At 55.6% G+C, this 20,576-nt stretch overlaps 8 protein-coding genes across 8 annotated transcripts; 3 read left to right on the top strand and 5 right to left on the bottom strand.

Moving 5' to 3' along the window:
• Nucleotides 1-1,668: 1,668 nt before the first annotated feature.
• CMQ_2368 (beta-glucanase) lies at nt 1,669-2,642 on the bottom strand (the record flags this gene model as incomplete). Its single annotated transcript, XM_014316326.1, has 3 exons — nt 1,669-1,701; nt 1,758-1,805; nt 1,866-2,642. 3 exons carry the CDS (start codon nt 2,640-2,642, stop codon nt 1,669-1,671), a joined length of 858 nt encoding a protein of 285 aa, XP_014171801.1.
• Nucleotides 2,643-4,201: 1,559 nt separating this feature from the next.
• On the bottom strand, nt 4,202-5,620 carry CMQ_2282 (3-ketoacyl-ketothiolase; the record flags this gene model as incomplete). The annotated part of the gene is made up of 4 exons (XM_014316240.1): nt 4,202-4,626; nt 4,684-5,260; nt 5,315-5,495; nt 5,556-5,620. The coding sequence occupies 4 exons, from the start codon at nt 5,618-5,620 to the stop codon at nt 4,202-4,204; spliced, it is 1,248 nt and encodes a 415-aa protein (XP_014171715.1).
• A 995-nt stretch (nt 5,621-6,615) lies between these two features.
• On the top strand, nt 6,616-7,668 carry CMQ_2396 (uncharacterized protein; the record flags this gene model as incomplete). Its single annotated transcript, XM_014316354.1, has 1 exon — nt 6,616-7,668. One exon carries the CDS (start codon nt 6,616-6,618, stop codon nt 7,666-7,668), a length of 1,053 nt encoding a protein of 350 aa, XP_014171829.1.
• Nucleotides 7,669-7,981: 313 nt separating this feature from the next.
• Nucleotides 7,982-10,652, bottom strand: CMQ_2192 (DNA repair protein; the record flags this gene model as incomplete). Its single annotated transcript, XM_014316150.1, has 2 exons — nt 7,982-9,469; nt 9,534-10,652. The coding sequence occupies 2 exons, from the start codon at nt 10,650-10,652 to the stop codon at nt 7,982-7,984; spliced, it is 2,607 nt and encodes an 868-aa protein (XP_014171625.1).
• Nucleotides 10,653-11,607: 955 nt separating this feature from the next.
• CMQ_2143 (phosphatidate cytidylyltransferase) lies at nt 11,608-13,274 on the top strand (the record flags this gene model as incomplete). The annotated part of the gene is made up of 5 exons (XM_014316101.1): nt 11,608-11,751; nt 11,863-12,241; nt 12,306-12,652; nt 12,712-13,173; nt 13,233-13,274. 5 exons carry the CDS (start codon nt 11,608-11,610, stop codon nt 13,272-13,274), a joined length of 1,374 nt encoding a protein of 457 aa, XP_014171576.1.
• A 541-nt stretch (nt 13,275-13,815) lies between these two features.
• CMQ_2079 (small nuclear ribonucleoprotein) lies at nt 13,816-14,413 on the bottom strand (the record flags this gene model as incomplete). The annotated part of the gene is made up of 5 exons (XM_014316037.1): nt 13,816-13,871; nt 13,948-14,041; nt 14,114-14,176; nt 14,257-14,284; nt 14,364-14,413. 5 exons carry the CDS (start codon nt 14,411-14,413, stop codon nt 13,816-13,818), a joined length of 291 nt encoding a protein of 96 aa, XP_014171512.1.
• Nucleotides 14,414-15,328: 915 nt separating this feature from the next.
• CMQ_2390 (alpha beta hydrolase fold protein) lies at nt 15,329-18,096 on the bottom strand (the record flags this gene model as incomplete). Its single annotated transcript, XM_014316348.1, has 3 exons — nt 15,329-16,256; nt 16,316-16,577; nt 16,809-18,096. 3 exons carry the CDS (start codon nt 18,094-18,096, stop codon nt 15,329-15,331), a joined length of 2,478 nt encoding a protein of 825 aa, XP_014171823.1.
• A 1,097-nt stretch (nt 18,097-19,193) lies between these two features.
• On the top strand, nt 19,194-19,986 carry CMQ_2194 (duf757 domain containing protein; the record flags this gene model as incomplete). Its single annotated transcript, XM_014316152.1, has 5 exons — nt 19,194-19,250; nt 19,316-19,340; nt 19,397-19,681; nt 19,786-19,822; nt 19,914-19,986. 5 exons carry the CDS (start codon nt 19,194-19,196, stop codon nt 19,984-19,986), a joined length of 477 nt encoding a protein of 158 aa, XP_014171627.1.
• Nucleotides 19,987-20,576: the final 590 nt, after the last annotated feature.

Genomic DNA, 20,576 nt, shown 5'->3' with positions numbered 1-20,576 from the left:
TAGCGTGGGTGGCCTCCTTCCGTGGGGGCCCCATCACGATCAACAACACGACAGCAATAGAAGTTCACATGAAGGGGGGTCTTCATGAATTTCGCAGTCGGAAAGGAGCAGCTTCTCGGAGGGAGTATTGCAGCCATGAAAGAAAGAGAAGAATCACACCAGAGTGACTGGATCACTGACAGATAAGAAGAAAGACGCAGCAGCGCAATCGTGGCAAGGGCTCCTTCTGGACCGAGTTTATATTTGGTGGTGGCAGCGGTGATCAGATTGGGTCAGGCAGCAACACATTCACGAGACGTCGGATGGGTGGTGTGGGCGTCGTTTGGTCAGGTGTCTTGAACCAACCAATTGCGATACAAGGCGGAACACCATCTGGCAAATCAACGAGGCGCAATTCGAGCTCGATTGCATATGACTGTCAGCCTATCAACGGCAACTAGTCGTTGACGTTGGCTTTGGAGCCTTGCAACCTTTCCGTATATGCGCACACCTCCTCGTTTTGTTTTCGCACTCCCCTCCATCAGGGCTATACGAACCGGCTTTTCTTCGGTATCAGCTTATCACGACTTGGCTTCACGCCTTTTTGTCCTTGAACGCTATCTTGGCCGAATCACCTGATGGGCGGCCGCTGTCGGCTGCCGAAATCGAGTTGCAGTGCCGCGTTCGGCTGGCTGGTGGCCACCTGCATGATGCGGGTCATTTGACCCTAGAGTCATTGGGCATCAAGCATTGGGTTGCTTTCTTAGCCAACCTCGGCATGGAGAAAATTCATCACTTGGCGGTTCGGTACTTCTCAACGGGATGGGCCGCATGGCTATCGCAGCCTTGGCGGATATTGACGGCTATCTAAGGAGAGTGCCGTTTGAGTACATCGCCAATGGTCACAAGACGGGTTCAGCCCAATATTGTGTTTCGCTTGTTGTCTTATTTTGGAAATATCCCTTCAATTCTTCCTAATTTCTTACCTTTCTCAATTCCGGCCAAAGTTGTTTTAGATTCGGACATGTTTTTCTCATTTAAGCAGACTGGTATAGCAGACTGGTATAGCGAGAATAGCTGGCTTATTTCTTTGTGTCTTCACCTGTTTTCCTTTTTTCTTCTTCTCGTCTTTGCTTGATTCCCTAGCAACTGGACACGCCGATGTTTTATGCTCCTTTGGGACTGGTCATGGGACGAGTTGTGGGACCTGTTTGCATTCAACCGCGTACTGTATTTCTACACTTGTGGTTTATGGCTCTGTGGTTTGCGTGCATGTTTTGTTATATTCAGGTCTATCTAAGTTCTTACAGCCGAGTGATTTGTACAGGCGATATATATATATGGTATTTTGACACGAAAATCTACACGAATACCTGAGATTGTCCGGTATTGACTAGGTCTGATAAGTTGGTCCTAGACTACTTTGGCCAACTGACCTGCACTCGTTATCCGTGGCTAGACGAAGAACTCAAAAAGGCGCTTCGCGATAGACTAGACTGCTTTAGATCAAAGAAGCAATAGCACACTTGTTACGTCTCACCCGCACATCCTCGAAAGTAGAAGTCAAGTACTGGGAGAAGATAGAACACAGCCAGACTAGCTGGAACATTAAAATGGCGGGTATATAAAGACCGGATGGCAATAGGTATCCAAGAAGAGAAGTAACGAAATAATCATTGTGTGCGCCTTTTAGTTTGAGTAAACGGCGACGTAGGCGACCTCCTGTTTCTGATTAGACTCGAGTCACATACGTGTATTGGTTGAGAAGTTGAACATACCATCATGCTGCCGTAGCCATCTTTAGTAGACGAGTTTGGGTCACCAGGCTGCGAACCACAGCGATTAGCAGGAGTGCACGTCAGAGATCCGGCGAAAGTTTGACTTACCCATGAGCCGCCGACGGCCAGGTTAAGGATAAAGTATAAGGGGTCATGGCAGACGGAAGCCCAGTCGTCCTCATTTCCCAGCGAAGAGCCGGTTACAATATGATACTGTTGGTCGTCCATATACCAGGTGATCGATTCGGACTCCCAATCGTTCGACGACCGATCCCACTTCACGCGCCATACGTGCCAGCTCTGGTCGGAAAAGGTGATGTAGTTTTGGACACCGGTGGGCTCGTTGCATGGCCCATTGGGGTTGGAGCCACAGTGCAAGGTACCATAGCCGGTGAGGAGCCCATTGACGGTTTCCAAGGCGTCGACCTCACCTGACTGGGGCCAGGAGGTTCCGTGGCGAAGACTATCGCCCAACATCCAAAAGGCGGGCCACAGGCCCTGTTTGTTGGCAATGGAGTTTCCACCGAAGCGAATGTCTGCCTCGGCAAAGGTGATTTTACCGGCAGCAGGCGTAAACGTGTATGAGCTCTCGATACGACCCGATGTCCAGCTGCCGGCGCTATCGCAAATGGGAATGATCTGGAGGGTGTTTCCGCCCGACAGCTGAAGGTTGCTGGTCGAGGTGGTGTAAGTCTCTGCCTCTTCGTTGACTGATATGTCCGTGATGATATTCCAGGTAGTCGAAGAGGGCAGTGTGCCGGAATAGCCAGCAAAAGCTTCCTGCCAGACCAAGCTGTAGCCAGAGTAAGCCGGAGCGTCCCATGCCTGCACGAGAGCTGGCAGACTGGCCAGGAACAGGGAGGCGGCAGAAGCGAAGGGATACATTTCAAAAATGGAAAGGAGTGTGATGAAAGGATACGGTGTGCCTGTTTGCCAACGAACAAGCTGGGGGGGCAGGGTGCCAGGTTGGAAAGGAGTGTAAGATGTTATGACATCGAGATGCAAAGGACTCGACCATGCTTATGGGAAAGATGAGGGGCGCTGGGCCGGCTTTATGTAGGGGATGAGGAAGCACGTCGTAAGCACAGGATGAAGACTACTTCCAGCAAGACAATGGCCACTTGGGTCTGTGTGCCCCCTTGTCCTTGAGACCGGCCATGGCCTAGCTTAATACAGCTCATAGCGACTGGTCAACACATGCGGTGTTCTTGGATGTAACGGTTGCAAGTAAGGGCGTCTGCTGGAAGACTGGTAAAGCTGCTTTGGAAGCGCCATTGTGCGGGATGCGTGGACCCCGAGATCAAAGCTTGACGCCTGAAACATAGCGGCATGGTCTAGAAGCGGCCGGTGTGGGCGAGAAGAAAGAAAGGGCGAGAGGCGAGAGAGACGGAAGAGCATACGCGTCCGGCATCGTAGATTCAAACGAGAACCATTCCCTTTCGAGCTTGGTGAAGTCTGAAAGCTGAGGCCGACTTGGTCCAACAGGCTCGGATCCGGCGATGATTGGTGCAGATGCAATAAAAGAAAGACGGTTGGAAAATTGGTTGCAGGGCTCTGTCTCTCGATTCCCATCCACGCTGGTCTCCAGAGGAGCGGTTGGCGCATGCAGAAAAAGAGAGGGTCCGCTCCATAGGCCGTGCTGTAGAGAGATCCAATTCTTGCCGCGCAGAGAGGGCTGGTCATCCTGGCCAGACCAGTCGGATAAGGTCCCCTTTTTGCCCAAATCGAATAGCAAGTCGGCCAGATATCCGCCGTGCCGGATGAAACACGCACAAAGGTTGCATCCAAGGAGATTGAGCGATGAAACGAGCAAAACAGATCGGCCAGTGGCAAGTCGTGGTTGAGAGGTGACGTTGCCTCCTCATTTCGAAACCAGGTGCTGAAAAGGTTAAATAATGCATCGTATTAGTTGCAGGCACCAATCAGGGCTTGCAGACGGCCTGTTCCAGAACGGCTAAGGAATTCCAGGGGTGCTGCCTAGTCCTGTTTTGGCGCTGGTGGCGCTGTTTTTTTTTTGCCCGACAAAGGCGGCCTCTACCCCTATCCGGACTTCTTTCAGGTGAAAGAGAGGCCTGGCGTCTAACAGTAAGGAAAGAGCGCCGGAATGCAAAAACCAATAAAACCAGCCAAAACAGGCAGTAGCTAGGATCACTGCGATCGGCCATTCTTTGAGACGGCTCACGATAGACAAAGGTGTACATTGCTCGCACAGAGGACACTGTTGTTGCAAGAACTTCAACGGGACTGGGCCCCTGCACATGAAGTTTTGAATGCCGCCAGCCTTGCAATGATGACAGCTGCAGGCTGCGACCTGCATATGCAACCAGCTGACAGTCAGACCAGAAAGGGGTTTGTTTGTATATATATGCAAGATGCTGCACACTGGTTCGATCTGCCGCCCAAGAGATGGCATAAAGTACATATTGTTATATGTTCCTCCATCCCTATTGCTCGTTGACAAACAGTCCGGCCATGCCCATGCCCGTGCCGATGCACATGCTGGTCAGCAGGACCTTCTTGTCTTGTCGCCGCAGCTCGCTGAGGCCCGTGACAATCTGGCGCGCTCCTGTGGCGCCCAGCGGGTGGCCAAGCGCAATGGCACCGCCCCGCGGGTTCATCTTGGCCCAGTCGAGGCTGAGCTTGTCACGAGTGTAGACGGCCATGCTGGCAAATGCCTCGTTCACCTCGACGACGTCGATATCTGCCAGGGTCAGGCCGTGCTGGGCGAGCAGCTTCGGGATGGCCGCCGTCGGGCCAACACCCATGATCCGTGGCGGTACACCGGCTGTCGTGCTGCCCACGTACTTTGCCAGAATGGGCTGGCCCAGGCGAACAGCTGTCGAGCGCTTCATGAGGAGCACAGCCGCGGCTGATTTGTCAGCATCTCGGATGCACATGCACTGCCACTCAATTTGTCTTTACGCACCTCCGTCTGTCACCTGGCTGGCATTGCCGCCAGTCGTGGTCGGGCCCCATTGCGGAAAGGCCGCGCGGACCTTGGACAGTCCCTCGAACGTGGTGCCGGGCCGGATGCCCTCATCACGGGTCAGCGTGACCTCTTGCCAGACCCCATCGGCATCCTTGACATGTGTCTTGATGGGCACGATCTCGTCGTCGAAGAGTCCGGCCTTTTGTGCCTCCTCGGCGCGACGGAAGCTCTCGGTGGCGTACCGGTCCATCTCCTCGCGCGGGATGCCAAAGTCGCGGCTGACGTTTTCGCTGGTCCAGCCCATGGGCTGCACGCAATCAGCAGCCTCCTGGTTCTTGCCCGTCACCAGCTCGTCGAACGGCTGGTCCACCGCATCTCCCCCGGCCGACATGGACTCAGCCCCGATGGCCACGCCGATCTCGATGTTGCCCGCGCTGATTGCGTTTGCAATGTCGGCCGTAGCCTTGAGGCCGGACGAGCAGAACCGGTTCACCGTTGAGGCGCTGGATGTGTTGGGGAAGCCCGCTGCCAGCGAGGCGGTACGCAGCTTGTATGCTGCCTTCCCATCGGACACCTGTCGGGGACAAAGTCAGCAGACGACGGCCAGCTGTAGCAGAGCACCGCTTACGTTGCCCAAGCAGACATCCTCGACCAGGCCGGGGTCAATCTTGCTACGCTCCCTAACTTCTTTGAGCAATGCATAAACAATGTATTCGAGCGACGAGTCCTTGAAGCCGCCCTTGCGAGCTTTGGTGAGCGGTGTGCGGATGGCAAGCGTGATGACAATGTCGTCGGGGTGTTTGGATGTTCTGGAAGTGTCAGCAGGAAAATTGAGAGGAAAGGATCGGGAGGATCAGGGCGAGACGAACAAGGTGGAAACAGCATTGCCACCTGGCGACAGGTGCTTGAGGATAGAACCGAGACGTTCGGCCATGGTGAACGGGGGCTGATGTGCGGTGATTGGGAAAAGTCTGACAGAGACGTTCTTGCGGGAAAGATGGAAGCAGCAGAGTGTGGCAGAGGCGCAGGCGCTACTTTTCTACTTCCTGTAGCTGCAGTGGCAGCTGCCACACGCAGCCGTTGCCGAGGCTTGAGTTGTGGCGGATCGATTGCCAGCAGTATTAGTGATCGGCAGTGGTTTCCCCGCTCGTGCCTTCCCCGCAGACCTCGCCCGTAGCGGCAGGAACGATGCGAGGAGAGCAGTTCCCCTTTGGAGACTATGGAGAACACAACGGCCGACAGCTCTGGCTTGACGAGAGGCCCAAGATAAAAACAACGACTTCCAGAATGCATCGCGAGATGGACGCACCGGCCATGTCTCCACACAGCACATCACTGCGGTCCTTTGCACCACCTCTGCCTGTTCGAGGCCTTGGACCAACGTCAAGCCGAGAGTGGGGTTCCCGGTAGCGTCGCTCAATCAATACTCTTCGTACTCCGTATTCCCCGATGCTTTGGCCATCCACGGCCAACAGGTGCGGATTCGTGCGGATCTGTGCGGATTGATGCTGGGCTAGCTTCAGGTCCTTGCAACAAAAGGACAGAGGCAACGTCCTGGTCCCACGTAGTCGCTTCCTTCACTCCATCAGCGCTGCGCTTCCAGGATGTCCGACCTCTTCTTAGCTGTCGCATTCCGTTCTTTTTTTCTTCCTCCGTATCTTCATCTTCTTTTCCTGCGGACACTCTCGCTGTCACTGCATCTCACCACGTCCTGGGCGCCGTGTCTCGCCTGTCCTGAGACTCGTTCTGCCGGCCGTCAACACCCGTATGTACGCGGATACGAGCTTTTGACGCACTTCAGCCGCACCAGCGCCACGAGCTGCCGACACGGATAACGCATTCGATCGCGCCCGGTTTTCATCCCAGTCAATTCGATTGATCACCACCGACTCTCGCGACCGTTCTGGCTCGATCCATTCTCAGTTCACGATGCGCTCCTCCATCTTCACTCTCTCTGCTTTGCCTGCTTTGTATGGCCTTTTCTCCAGTGCTACCGCCACCTCTTCGGCCAAGCGTGGCCTCGTCTTTACCCCCAATGCCTCACACCCACAGGACAACTACATATGGGCCCTGTCGCCGTCGGATCTGACCTGGTACTACAACTACGGCTACTCGCCGTCGCCGGCCTTCTCGAATGTGACCCAGGATGCCTTTGAGTTTGTCCCCATGCTCTGGGGCGCTCCCTCGGACACCAGCGACACGACCTTTCTCGATGCTGTCAAGAGTCTGATTTCCGGTGGCACCAACATCTCCCATGTCCTGGCCTTCAATGAGCCCGATGGCTCCACCCAAAACGGGGGCAGCAACGTCGATCCCACCGTGGCCGCCAAGGTCTGGGTGTCCAACATCATTCCGCTGCAGAAACAAGGCGTCAAGGTTGGCCTGCCGGCTTGTACCGGTGGCACCGAAGCCATCCCGTGGCTCAACCAGATGCTTGCCAACTGCAGCGAGCTCATCAGCACCTCCGACAAGACGGCCAATTGCACCTACGACTTCATCCCGCTGCACTGGTACGGCAACTTTGAGGGCCTTGCCAGCCACATTGGAACATATGCTGCCGCGTACGGAATCTCCGTTGCTTTTCCCGTCTTTCCTCCTGCTCGTCCCAATGCTAATCTTGACAGCTTCCCGAATGCTTCCCTTTGGATCACCGAATACAACTTGGACAATCAGGACCTGGCATCCTCCCAATCTTTTTACAACACCTCAGCTGAATACCTCGACCGATTGGCCTACATCGAGCGCTACTCCTACTTTGGCGCCTTCCGTGCCTCCGCCTCCAATGTGGGCCCCAACGCTGCCATGCTTAGCGCTGGCGGAAAGTTGACAGACATTGGTGCTTGGTATCTGGGCGAGGAAGCCACGGGTGTGTCGCCCACCAGTACATCTTCATCTGCCGCCAGTCGGTCTTGGAACGGCCACTCCTTTGGCTGGGACATGCTAGTGACGACACTATCTGTCCTTCTGGTTACCTGCTGTTAGGCAAAGCCTGGCATCTCACAATTACCCATTTCGGCCACGTATATATTTGTTTGGCATTGCATTTCCTGGGTTCCCGTGGCTGCTTAGATTTTTGTCTCGCTGTACTTTTCCGTCTGTTACTAGATCTAGTTTCTGGAATCTTATAATTTAGAAAGGATAGAAATGATAAACTTGTCGGTATTTGAACTGCATCGTGAGATCATGTAGGTCGTCTTTGCTGTGGGGTGTATCGACTTCTCCATAACTTGATCTGGGTGACGTCACTTCCCGTCTCGGCTTGTCGTTCGAGATGCCTCTTCTCCACCTTGAGTCCTCACGGGACCATACAGTCTGCATCAGCAGCCTCGGAGAAGGGATCGGCTGTGCCGTCGTGCCAGAAATTGCACGATTGTTCTGCCCACTCGTAGTAGTCTTTCTGTTCTTCTGGCGTGGCTGCCAGATTGAAAAGCTCGAGTGCAAGCTGGCGCGTCTCGTCGCGCAGCCCGACAGAAAAGACAGGATCAATGCGGAAGCCCATTCTCGCCATGATGAGCAGATACATGCTCTGGGCTCCGCCCCGAGTCTCGGCCAGTTTGGTCGGGATGTTGGCGACGGCCGCAGTGTACGGGTCGGTCACGATGCTGTGCAGCAGGTCGACGACGGCAGAGACGTAGGCCAGCACCAGCGGAACAAAATTGCGGTCAACATCGCAGCTGGAGCCTGGTTGCTCGACGCTGCTGTCCGTGGTGTCGGAGATGGGCCGGCCGAGAGTCTGCGCCAGGTCGAAGCCGCCGATGCCATAGGCCCTCAGCCGATCGTCCGGCAAGGACAGATCGTCAGCGGCAAGATGCAGCGGCTCACGAAGCAGGTCTCTGTCGCGAAGCTCCCCATAGGCCGAGAAGAAGACGGCCACCAGACGCGGAAAGGCGCAGTTGCTGGCGGCCAGGCTCAGCCTGCCGAAAGAGCTCTGGGCAAAACAGTCGAGCACGCCCAATGCCGACAGGCGCACATCCCATTCGGTGTACTTGCAGGGCGTCGCCCATCTGGGAGGGTCGTCAATGTGGTGGGTGATGCGGTCGATCACCATGGACGCGACGACGCCGGCATCCCTGCTCGGATCGTTGGTGATGGGGCCGATGGAGTCTGGCAGGGCCGACGTGCGCAGCAGCGAGAGCATGCCGAGAAAGGCGTCGGGCGGCTGCTTGGACGACAGCATGAGCAGGACAAACTCAAACGAGATCAAGCTCCAGAAGAGCGTCTGTGCCGAGGCAGCCAGATCCGGGTAAGCATACTGAGTGGCTGGCTGGGAAGGCCGCTGTGCCGGCTCGTCGGCTGTGGATGGGGTCAGGCAGCCAAGCGCAGCCAGGCGCAGGAGCGACATGATGGCACCAGTGTCGATCTCGGCGGCAAGCTGGCGCACGGCATAGTCGGGATGGTCGGCGAGGCTGCCGCCGGGACAGTTGAAAGCCGGACCGGCGACGAGATAGCTGGTTTCCTGGGCCAGGGGCAACAGCGAGTGCAGGATGTGGGATGCCAGATCGGTCGGGTTTTCCGTCAGGATGTAGGTCAAGAGCGACACCAGGGCCCGGACAGGCGAGTAGTATTCTTCGCGAAGACACTGGGACCAGATGCCCAAGACCAGCTGACAGAAGTCGAGCATCAGACGCGTTGTGCCCTGGGTTCCCTCGAGCTTCGGGATCCGCTGCAGCATCAAGAAGGCCAGCGACTGGCTCCGATTGGACGGGAAGCTGTACTGAGCAAACAGCTCGATCGTCGAAGGCTCGTCGGGGTGGCTCTGGTGGCCCAAGACTTCCTGGAGGAACTGGGAGCCGGCAGCCAATGTCAGCAGAGCCGCAGGTAGCCGGTTCTGTGGGCCAGATACTCACCAGAAGCGGGGGCTTTTCGGGCGGCACAACAGGCTGTGCTGGTAGTGGTGGATCTCTGGTGGTGCCAGCCGCGTCGTCTGTAGCGACTGCGACCAGTTCCAACGGCTTACCGGTCGGGCTGTCTGCCACCGGCCGGCGGCGTTTTCCCTTTGTCGGCGTGCGTTCCAGGGCCGGAATGGTGGCCCCGCCGCTGACATCCTTCAGTCTGCGGCCAGCACCTTTGCTCGGACTCGGCAGCAGCTCCACGTCGTCGAATCCGTCGGCCACGTCCCAGTTGGACCGGGCTGACCTATCCTTGCGCGGCGTGGTGGGCGCCCCATCGCCGACACGTTCGCTGCGGCGACCCTTTCTGCTCTTCTCCACCTCTTCCTTCAGGTCTTGTCTGGCGAACTCGAGCTCGGTCGCGGCCGTCCGGTGGGCAGCCACGGCAACCTCGGCCCGCTGACGCTGCTCTGCCAGCTCGTCGTCTTTCTGCTTCCGGATGCGGGCGATCTCGGCCTCGTGCTCGGCCTGCGCCTTGTTGTAGAGTGTCTGGATCACGGATGCCTTGCCGTTGGCAGTGTACAGGTCCGTCTCCAACAGGCGGACGCGCGTCTGCAGATCCGAAATGGTTGCACAATCAGCCGGGGCCATCAATCCGGCCGCGACCGATGGCCTCCTCGCTACTGTGATGGTCCTCCCCGGCCCTCGTCCGCCTGCTGGAACGACCGGGTGGACTGGTCGTGTCCGTGCCTGTGTCTGCATCTGCGGCTGCAGTGGCGGCTGCCTGCTGGCAGCCGGCAGCGGCATGTTGGCGATGCTATGCTGGGAGTAGGCTGGCAGCGGCAGGGGTGGCGGTGCCGCTGCCACGGCCAGGCGGCTGGACCGCGAATGCTGGGCTGGCACATGGGCCACGTGGGCCAGCTCGCGGAGCATCTCTGCATCGGCCTGGTCGACGTCGTCGTCGATCTCAATCACCTCGGCCCCACCAGGCAGTCGCTGTGAGCGAAAGAGGCCGCCGGGGCCGGCATTCGGCTGGCGCGGCCGCTGGGACTGCAGAGACTCGAGCGCGTTATTCTCAAGCTCCTGCAGCAGGGCCACGTTCAGCTCGTCGAAGCCGTCGTCCGAGAAGTCGTCCATTGCGATTGGCGACGACGAGATGGCATATACGGCAGGCGTGATACGGGTGGAGGCATTGCAAAGATGTGGCTGACGATGGCTTGCTCAGCCTTGATGTCCGCTTTGCTAGGCGTCGTGCTGTGTACGATTCCGCCTTTTTTGTATGTCTTCTTTTTCTGGCCTCAGAAACGGCTCAGAACACGCTACTCTCTCGCAGGCGCGCGTTTGCAGCCCCGCAACGCGCTGGTCGAGGGGCAGGCCAATCGGGGTCTCGGCGTTCGGCCGCGTCGACCCCGCTGACTCAGCCTTGATAGTAGCGCTGTCCAATTTGACGGTTCTTGGCATGTGAAAAAGCCAGCTTTCCAGCAGAGAGCCGTATGGTTCGGGTCAGCCAGCCAGCCAGCCAGCCAGCTAGCCAGCTAGCCGGCACATCCGAACCGCTATCAGCAAGCTGCGAGCATGAGTCTGGTTCGCATGACACTCCGTAGAGGGGCGAGGCAAACCGCAGCAGCAGCAGGCTGCAGAGACATAGCAAAGTGCTGGATTGCGGTTCAGCAAATTGTAGGGAGCATACGTATCCTATAGCGTGTCCAGCCTGCTAGCGCAGCAGCTGTCAGAACCGGTAATAAGGACGGAGTAAGCGGATTTCTTCGTCGGGTTCTCATGACGAAACCGGCCACCGTCAGCACTACAGACGCCCTATCGCAGTTCCCCGGCTGTCTGCGTCTGCTGTCTGCCCCCCCGACTTCATCTCCATCCAGACCCGCTAACGCGCTATAATACCAACCGATTTTCCGACAGCCCCCCTCCAACCCCGACGAAGAAAAAAAAACGTACCTGATTCATAGCCTCATCTTTCGGCGCCGTTATTCTACCTTCTCTTCTCGCCACCTCACTCCTTACTCCTTACTCCTTTTCCGTACGCCTTGCCGCCTTCGCTCCCGCTCGCTCTCTTTTCGCCCACTGATCCAACACAATGGCGAAACCTCGCAGAGGAGTCCGGTTTCCGAACCGCGCAAACGGCCATGCCGAGCGCCGCTCCAGCTTCAGCGACGTCAGTGAAGACGACGGCTCGTCGCCCAAGTCCAAGAACGGCGCTTCCGCTGGCGGCATCGTGGAGGTGCGCGATCCTGCTTGACGGAGCGGCCGTTGTGCCCTGTCGGCCCCCCCGTTAGAACAAGGAACAAGAACAGATGTGATGCTGACAATGGCCCTGCTGGCTCGCGAACAGAAACCGACTGCCGCACAGGAACAGGCGGCCGAGTACGAGAAGAAGAAGCAGAACTTCATCACCCGCACCTTCTGGACCTTTGTCATGATCGGCGGCTTCTTCGCCGCTCTCTTCATGGGCCACATCTACATGGTCATCATCGTCACCGGCGTCCAGGTCGTCTCCTTCTCCGAAGTCATCGCCATTGCCAATGTCCCCAGCCGAGCTCGCCAGCTGCACTCGACCAAGAGCCTCAACTGGTACTGGCTGGCCACCACCATGTACTTTCTCTACGGCGAGAGCGTCATCTACTACTTCAAGCACATTGTCCTGGTCGACAAGGTCCTGCTGCCCCTGGCAACCCACCATCGCTTCATTAGCTTTGTCCTCTATGTCATCGGTAGGCCCGCCCCCCGATCCCGTGTCCCCTCTGACCTCTCGGCTGACCGGCCGGGTCCTCACAGGCTTCGTCTTCTTTGTCATGTCCCTCCAGGCCGGCCACTACAAGTTCCAGTTCACAAACTTTGCCTGGACCCACATGGCTCTCTACCTCATCGTCGTCCAGGCCCATTTTGTCATGAACAACATCTTCGAGGGCATGATCTGGTTCTTCCTGCCCGCCTCGCTCGTCATCACCAACGATATCTTTGCCTACGTCTGCGGCATCACCTTTGGCCGCACCCAGCTGATCAAGCTTTCGCCCAAGAAGACCGTCGAGGGCTTCCTCGGCGCCTGGATCATGACTGTTTTCTCCTCCTTCATCCTGACCACCATCCTTACTAAGAGCAAATATTTTATCTGCCCCGTCAACGTTCGTGCTCCCTTGTTGCTTCTGTCTTGTATGTGTCTCGCTTTGCTGACCGGCTCCAGGATCTGGGCGCAAGCTTCTTCACCGGCCTTGAGTGCGACATCAACCCCGTCTTCCTTCCCCACACCTACACCCTCCCGCATTTCTTCTTCCTGCCCGACAGCTACTACCTGGCCAGCGTCACCTTTGCGCCCATCCACTTCCACTCGGCCATCCTGGCCACCTTTGCCTCCCTGATTGCGCCGTTTGGTGGCTTCTTCGCCTCTGGCCTGAAGCGCACGTTCAAGATCAAGGACTTTGGTCACTCCATCCCCGGCCACGGCGGTATGACCGACCGCATGGACTGCCAATTCATCATGGGCTTCTTTGCCTACCTATACTACCACTCCTTTATTGCCACGCACAAGGCCAGCGTCGGTAGGGTCCTGGAGCTGGCCATCACTGGCCTGACGCCCAAGGAGCAGGTCGAGCTCCTTCGTGGCGTTGGCCATTATCTGCGGAATCAGGGCATTATCGGCGAAGAGGTACGAGATTCTCGCTTCCAACGGTCCCGGCTTTGCGTTTCTATACTAACTCGAAGCAGGTACTGTCCTGTCTGGAAGTCACACTCCCCGCAAAGAGATGACGAGCTCATCTCGCGAATGGTGGTCCTGTTGGGTAGGCGCCGGTTTTCCTGGAAGTTTTACGGCGGTAATATGGGCCGGAGCACTCTATGTATTATGGATTGGACAAAATGGGACTCTATACACTGGGAGTGCAAGAGATACCGCAACGAAGTCGCTTGTCTTCGGCTTTGTGGGCGGCAGATTGGCTCGTTAATTCGAATGATTGAAAGCAAGCTCTGCTGGCATGGGTATAATGTGTTTCTCTCTATTTCTTGTGTTCGAAAGTAGATGCAGGACGCTTTTTCTTTGCAGAGCTTATCTCAAAAGACACGCACTGACAGTGTCCAGAAGGACCTTTGTGCCCCAAAATTCTAGGCCTGTTTTGTGATGCGACACGGCCCTGTACAGCCGTATGCCGGCCTCGCCCGTTCAGGGGCCACTTCGTGACGTACCCACGCAGGCCATGGGCCACCACAACGGCCCAACCGTCTTTTGCATCCGCCCTGGAACAACCTGCGTAGAGGCGTGCGGTATCGGCGCTGTGCTCTTCCGAGGACAAGTCTACGAAGAAACGCCCTGGATGAGCGAGATGTTGTCGCCCTTCAGCAAGATGCGGCCTGTTTCGATGTCAGCACGGAATGCAGGCGCGCGGGTGTGAGAGTTGGGATAGCAGCTTCACCGGCAGCAACGTACCGAGCGGTTTCCGCGTCTCTTCCTCTTGCGTCTTTGTGATTTGGCCAACCACCACCGCGTCGTCCAGCACGAGGTTCAGAAACTCGTCAAAGCCCTGTTCTGTGTCAGCACTTGGGACCAGGCTGCAGCGGCGGGGAGCCGGAGAGAAACACGCGTCATGACCTACCCGAATCTTGCCCTCGATCCGAAAGGACAGCTGCTCGTACAGCCACACGCTTACAGTCGCGTGCTAGAGGGAGCTGTTAGCAGGGTTCGATCAAGAAAAAAGAGGCGACCGAGAGGAATGGAGGGGGTGGCGACCAGACATACAGACTGCAGAAGCTTGAAGATCATGTTGCTGCATCGCCACCGGTCAGTCAAACGCGGCTTTCACACGACAGCAAGGGCGAAACGGCGGAGAAGCCAAAAAAACTCACATTGGCGGCAGCAACACGCGGCGCCCGCCGCCTCCACCACGGCCAGTCATTGTATAGTAGGCGGGGGGGGGTTGAGAAAACGGAGGAAAGGTGTGTAGGGTCCTCAGCGGAGAGAGTCTGTATCGCCGCGGTCAGGTTCACCCGTCGTCTGAAGCGAGACTACCACAGGCTGGAAGAAAAACCCGGGCGCCAAATCGGCTGTGGAGCCGCGCTGTCGAAAGGGGAGAAATGTGCTGCCGAGCCGGACATCACGTGGGTAATCACATGACATCACGGCTGACTGGCAGAACATCGCCATCATCATCACAAAGCTTTTATGCTCAAGATAGAAATAATTTCTCCTTGTTCTAAGTGAGCTAGTATATTACTACAGAATTCACCGTCGAATTGTAGAAGAAGAATAGAACAGGCAAAAGCCCAAATAAAATAAAGACAGCCACAATCCACTGCCAATTTAGTCGGAACGAAGATTGATATCACGCATAAAAGTCACCCTGTCTATCGAAAGACCTGTCAAGAATATTCAGAAAAGTAGCGTTGCCTAGTAAATGTCTACGCAGGGAGTCGCCAACTGGTGAAGAAAAGATAAGTCACGTCTTTCATCCCAGAGGACGATCAGACTGCGATAGTTGGAGCTTGGCACATCTCGCAAAGTGTAGTCTCCATCCAGTCGACGAATCATGGACATACTGTCGTCTATCATGTTTGTTAGAGCGATGAAAGACGGCGATAAGCTCACACACCTCTTGCGCGATTGTATAGTGCGATCACGCATTGCATGTCTGTTCTCCCAGTAAAGATGGGGGTATGGTGAATTGCCGTCTGTTACTCATTTACGTTTACACCTCGTGGATATAATTGTGACATACCTAGTTGATAATCAAGTGCATATATCGTAAAGTTTGAACCGAAGATCTACACACATCGCGACCAAGATAGGAACACCAGCCACCCTTCAAATCCGCCTACTTCTCGGCAAACGGGCCAGAAAGCAGCCATTCCGCAATGACAGCCTGGCTCAGCTCCAATTTCTGCAGCGCATCTGTGGAGTTTGCGAAGGCCTGGTCGAACCCATGTGTGGAGTCAGGGACGAGGAGCCACCGGTAGCTGCTGCTCTCCGTTCGAGTCTCAAACGAAAACCGCTCATCATTCAGGATCAGTTCATCTGGCTTGCCAATTTCGCCGCAGCCGACCACGGCATCGTCGTCGGGCTGTGGCCGGCCGGCAAGCTGGCTCACCTTGCGTAGGGACTCCATGGAGAGCATATCCAGCTCGCAGGCGATGAAGAAAACAAACGGCGGCAGCTCCTCGCGCGACAAGTAGGCGGGGCTCAGAAGCGAATTCCGCAGTATCCCGGACACGTCCTTTACGCCGCGTATATAGGCCCAGTCGAACACGGGTGCCATTGGGCGCAGCAAGTCCGTCCTGTGGCCACGCATACCTGGTAACGGTTTGTACTGGCGCGCTCGCAGTTTGGACGCTCTAGGGACACTGAAGTCGATCACGGGATATATGGGAACCACAGCGTGAATGCGTGGGCGACTGGCATTATCGATGCTGCCCTTCATGCTAGGCAGAGATGCCACCGCAAGTGCAAGATTGCCGCCGGCCGACCAGCCTAGCATTGCCACCCGCGATGCGTCTATTGGCAGCGACGTATCAGTCAGCACGGCCAAGGCGAGCGCCTCGACGTCGTGGATGGCACATGGAAACGGCCACACGGGCGCTTTGCGATAGTCCAGGGCCACCACCAGCATCGAATGGCGGTGTGCAAAGTCATAGTTCCACACATCCGAGTCCTCTGGGTTTCCGATAACAAAACCACCGCCATGAATAGTGAACAGGGTCGGCAGTTTCGCCGAGGCCGACACATGTTTAGACGGGAAGAAGACACTGAACGCAGTCAGAGCCTCTTCACACTGGCGTTCGTCGCCCGAAAAACAGATACGTACCGTACAGACAGTGACGGCCGGCACGGATATGACCGAACTTCATCTGGGCCTTTCCTGGCCGGCCCAACCTTGTACCAGATTATCTGGATGTGGTGGGCCAGAATGTTGAGGCCATAAATGGCGTATGCGGCAGAGGCATACAGAACCTGCCTCCCCCATGGCACTTTCGGATACGAGTCGAGTCTGCTCCAGCCAGGAGAAGGCGCCTGGGAAGACGGGATCGTCATGATTGCGTTGTTTAGGCAGGAGAAGTGGTAAGATGCTGTGGAGATGAGGAGAAGCTGGTGTAATAAGTGTAGCGTTGCCCTTTTTTATGCATATACCACATATGTGCATATGTAGGATCAGACTGCGCTTGTTGGCCTCCTCTTCCGCAGCTTTCTTGGCTTTGCCACGATGACACTTTTTGATCCTCCGGATGTGCTATTGGCTGACAGCTTTCCTTCCAAGAGGCCCCTGTCCAGAAGAGACACGACAAAGCTGGTTCGCTTACTGGGCGTCGACAAAGCGGGAGATGGTGGGCGGCTGGAGGCCGGCGACATGTCGACGTCGGCGGCAGGGCGAAACGGGAGAACCGATGTCAATATCGACGGCGAAGTCACAGACGACGGAGGTGATGGTGGTAGGGATATCCGGGGGCTGAGACGCACGCCGACGCCCGGTCCATAGTCCAGATAAGCTCGGTGTCCTGGCAGGAGTTTGTAGGCATCCGACGGTGTGCGGCACCAAATGTAGCCAAGCTGTCGCTGTTCCGTAGGTGAGACAGACATTTCGCCATGGAGACGTCGAGCTAAAGCGTTCGAGAACGCTGCCGAGAAGCCGACGATGCGTGCCGAATCCACGAGGCCACACAGTCCCGCCAGCTGCTGGGCCACCTGCTCGTACTCTGGGCCGGTGTAGGGCACAGCTGTCTGGTCCTCGATCGACGGTCGGTTGCCATGGAATCGGCGACACAGAACCACCAGACTTTCCATCGTACTGTAACCGGCTCGTGCTGTCTGGCCGGCCACAAAGCCATGCACGAGACTGTCCATGTGCAGCATACCCGGCGCGAGCCCAGCGGCCGCTGCATCCATGCCATAACCAAGCCGCGTGCAGTCCAGCTCGAGCGTTATTCGCTGCATCAGACATCCATACTGGTTGGTAAAGGTGACGGCTAGTGGGGAGGTCGCTGGTCGCACGTACGGCGAGAAGGTCACGTGGACGGATCGTTCGAGGAAGAGGGCGGCCAGCAGCTCGATGCGCAGGGCTGAAGACGCGATAAGAATGTCTCGGAGAGGCGCGAGAACGTCGGAAAGCGAGTCGAAAGCATCCTCTGGCCAGGCCAGCCGGTTGTGCACCATGGCATTCAAGCGGATCGGCCGAGAGCCGCTGTTTGCGCCAACAGTCCCGATGATGTGGCGGTAGATCTGGAGGCGGACAGCCAAAGGTAGCTGGAACAGGCGGCTTGGACTGAACATGCTCCCGCCATCTGGCAGCTTCCCCTTCGTCGGCTTGTATCGATGGCCAGACCGTGCGTGCAGTAGGTCGATCGAACGAGCAAATGTATCCACTCGTGACGGCGTGTCTCGCACATTTTCCGGACCGCCGCATTGTCTGTAAAATCCAATGTCATGGATGCGATCCCATGGCGGAGGCTTAATGGCCATGAATGGCTCATCGAATTCTGGCTTCTTTTCCAGTATGGTCGATAGTTTGAGGGTCGGGCGACGCTCTCTCGTCTCGCCCGGCGACTTCGTCAAGACGGCTCTTGGGGATGGCACTGAGACTGATGTCAGCATCGAGCCTGAGAATAAACCCGTTCAGGACACATACTGATTGGAAGCTGCTGGTAAAAGCACGATCAGAGAAAGACATGTTCCTCTGCGTGCGAAGGCGTCTTGAAGATGTAACCAGCGGAGGCAAGACCGGTCAAGAGATGGTCGAAAAGAAAAAAGAAAAAAGCCATTGTTCTCCCTGCATCTTCTCATCAGCCCGTGCCTGACCGATTTTATGGGCCTTGACCGACCCAATTCCCAAGGGCAACCGGAAGGGGCCACGGAAGAGATACCTTCTGATACCATATTCCTGCAGGCACACATCAGAGGTAGCACAATCTGGTCCAGGTCGGTTCCCCTTATGCTCTAGCAAGATTGTGCTCTGCAGACATTATTATTGCTGTTTTGGATACATTAAACGGGCTGCTGTGTCACTTCGTGTCCCGGAGGGGCGTCAATACTATCCAGTGCCTCAGATAAACACGAGTGGAGAAAAGCTGCGGTGAAACAAGACAGGCCTGCAGCAAGTGCTCTAATTTTCTCCGAGGATGTTGAGTGGTGCTTTCAGAGGCTGGGAGACGCCTCTAGCAAGTGTCTTACCCTTCAAGGTTCTTTTTGTCTGTCGCCCAGATATGTGGACTCAATAAGTTATTGGGCTGAGACAGGCTGAGATTTGTACTCATAAAGACTGTCACTTTCTCATCTGTTAGAAATAGAAAATAACAGCGCCAAGAAATGAATTGAGATAGAAGGGCTTAACCAGAGCTGATTCTCAATAGTCGAATTTGAGCGTGATAAGATGAGTGGTAGACTCGTGAGGAGGAAAAGCGATTGATCAAATTCGCATCGCGGCAGAGCTGGTTCTGGTCACTTACAGAAACAGTGAGCTTCTTCTAGATGCCTCCAGCCAATCAAAGAACAGTCGGGACGAGTCACGGGACCACGTCTGTCGCCACTAAAGTGCCCCGCGATAGCCTTAAAAATGCGCATCTACCCCAGAGAGCTCTAAGCTGCTTATGATGGCAATTTTTTCACGACGAGAAAGCCTGGTAGCCAACAGACCAAGAAACCAAATCGTGTGCACAGAAGGCACACCGAAGACGAAAGAAGAATAAAAAACCATGGCACAAAAAATACCATCAAACTTCGATGCCGAAAATGCTGACAACTTCGAGGATGTAAGTGCGCATGAGCCCCGCTTCCTTTGCTTTGGTCCGCAGCAGAGACTGACCAGACGTTCTAGATCGAGAAGCAGTTTGCTGTCAAGGGTAAGTGCAAGCGACAGTCTATGCAAATTGGTGAACCTCCCTGCTGACCAGCCCAGCTGTCCAACACATGGAGACATACTGGGCCATCCTGGAACGTGTCCGCGGCTCGACGCTGCGCTTGACCAAGATGGACGACGACATTCATGAGCACCTGGCAAAGGATTTTCCTGATTTTGACCCATCCGAGACGGTCGACGAGGACAACATGAAGAGCAAGGAAGGCAAGGAACGGTGGCGGAAGTTCATGATGGCCTACGAAAAGAAGGTGGACGACTACAACTTTGGCACCATGCTCCGGTCAAACCCGAAGTGGGAATACGACCAGGACACAACCATCTTTGGTGAGTGATGGCATTCGAAATCGTGTGGTACTTTCAAAGAAAGTGCACGAGCCACTGATTCCCAACACGGTGCTTATGTTCCGCGTGCTAACCAACATCGCCAGTTCCGAGAATGCAGTTCTATGCCGTCGAAATTGCAAGGTAAGGGACTCTACCAACGTGAAAGGCATTCCTTGCCGTCTCCCTGCATCTCCCCCTTCTTCTTTCACTCGTTTTCGCTAACCATCACCAGGAACCGGAAAGGGCTCAACGACTGGATTTATGAAAAGGCGCAGGCCGCCAAGTCCGGAAGCAACAAGAAATGAACGGATAGAGCGCCATATACCACATGGCTAAATGCTGCTTAAGGATCTCAGTACGAGAAAACATCTGTAGTATATATATTGCGAGCTGTTTGGGAAAAGGCTGCATGAGCTGATTAGATTTGCTATGGGGAGATACACATTTATTTCAAAACATTCTTTGTTGTCCTCGTTATTATATGTTTCGCACCTGCTTTTTTGATTCGCAATATTTCTTTGTTGTGACGCACTGCCGAATCCGGTCCTGTCGACGGACTTGCTATTATCCTTCCGTATTAGGAAATAGTACTCTGGCACAATGTCAACACTGAACCAAAGAAACTCCACCGGCCTCAATGAAAGCACTGCACCTCGCTAACAAGTCATGACGCAATGGGCGCTTTCAGATTATCTCGTCTCGCCATGGCGTTCTCATGATGTGTCTTGGCAGAGGCCGGAAAATTCTGCCCTCTGTCCCGGCCGCATGCGTCTCTTTGAGAAACGCCCATCCTTATTTGATGGCTGGTCCTGCTTCTGCGAGTTTTCCTTGTTATCTAGAATTACGGCATCATACCCTTCTATACTTTTCGAATGTTCGAAATGCCACACTTGAA

The sequence above is a fragment of the Grosmannia clavigera genome (genome assembly GCF_000143105.1).
Source record: "Grosmannia clavigera kw1407 unplaced genomic scaffold GCSC_156, whole genome shotgun sequence".
Taxonomy (NCBI): domain Eukaryota; kingdom Fungi; phylum Ascomycota; class Sordariomycetes; order Ophiostomatales; family Ophiostomataceae; genus Leptographium; species Leptographium clavigerum.
Note: the sequence above shows the minus strand (reverse complement) of the source record. Positions and strands in the feature narration are given on the sequence as shown.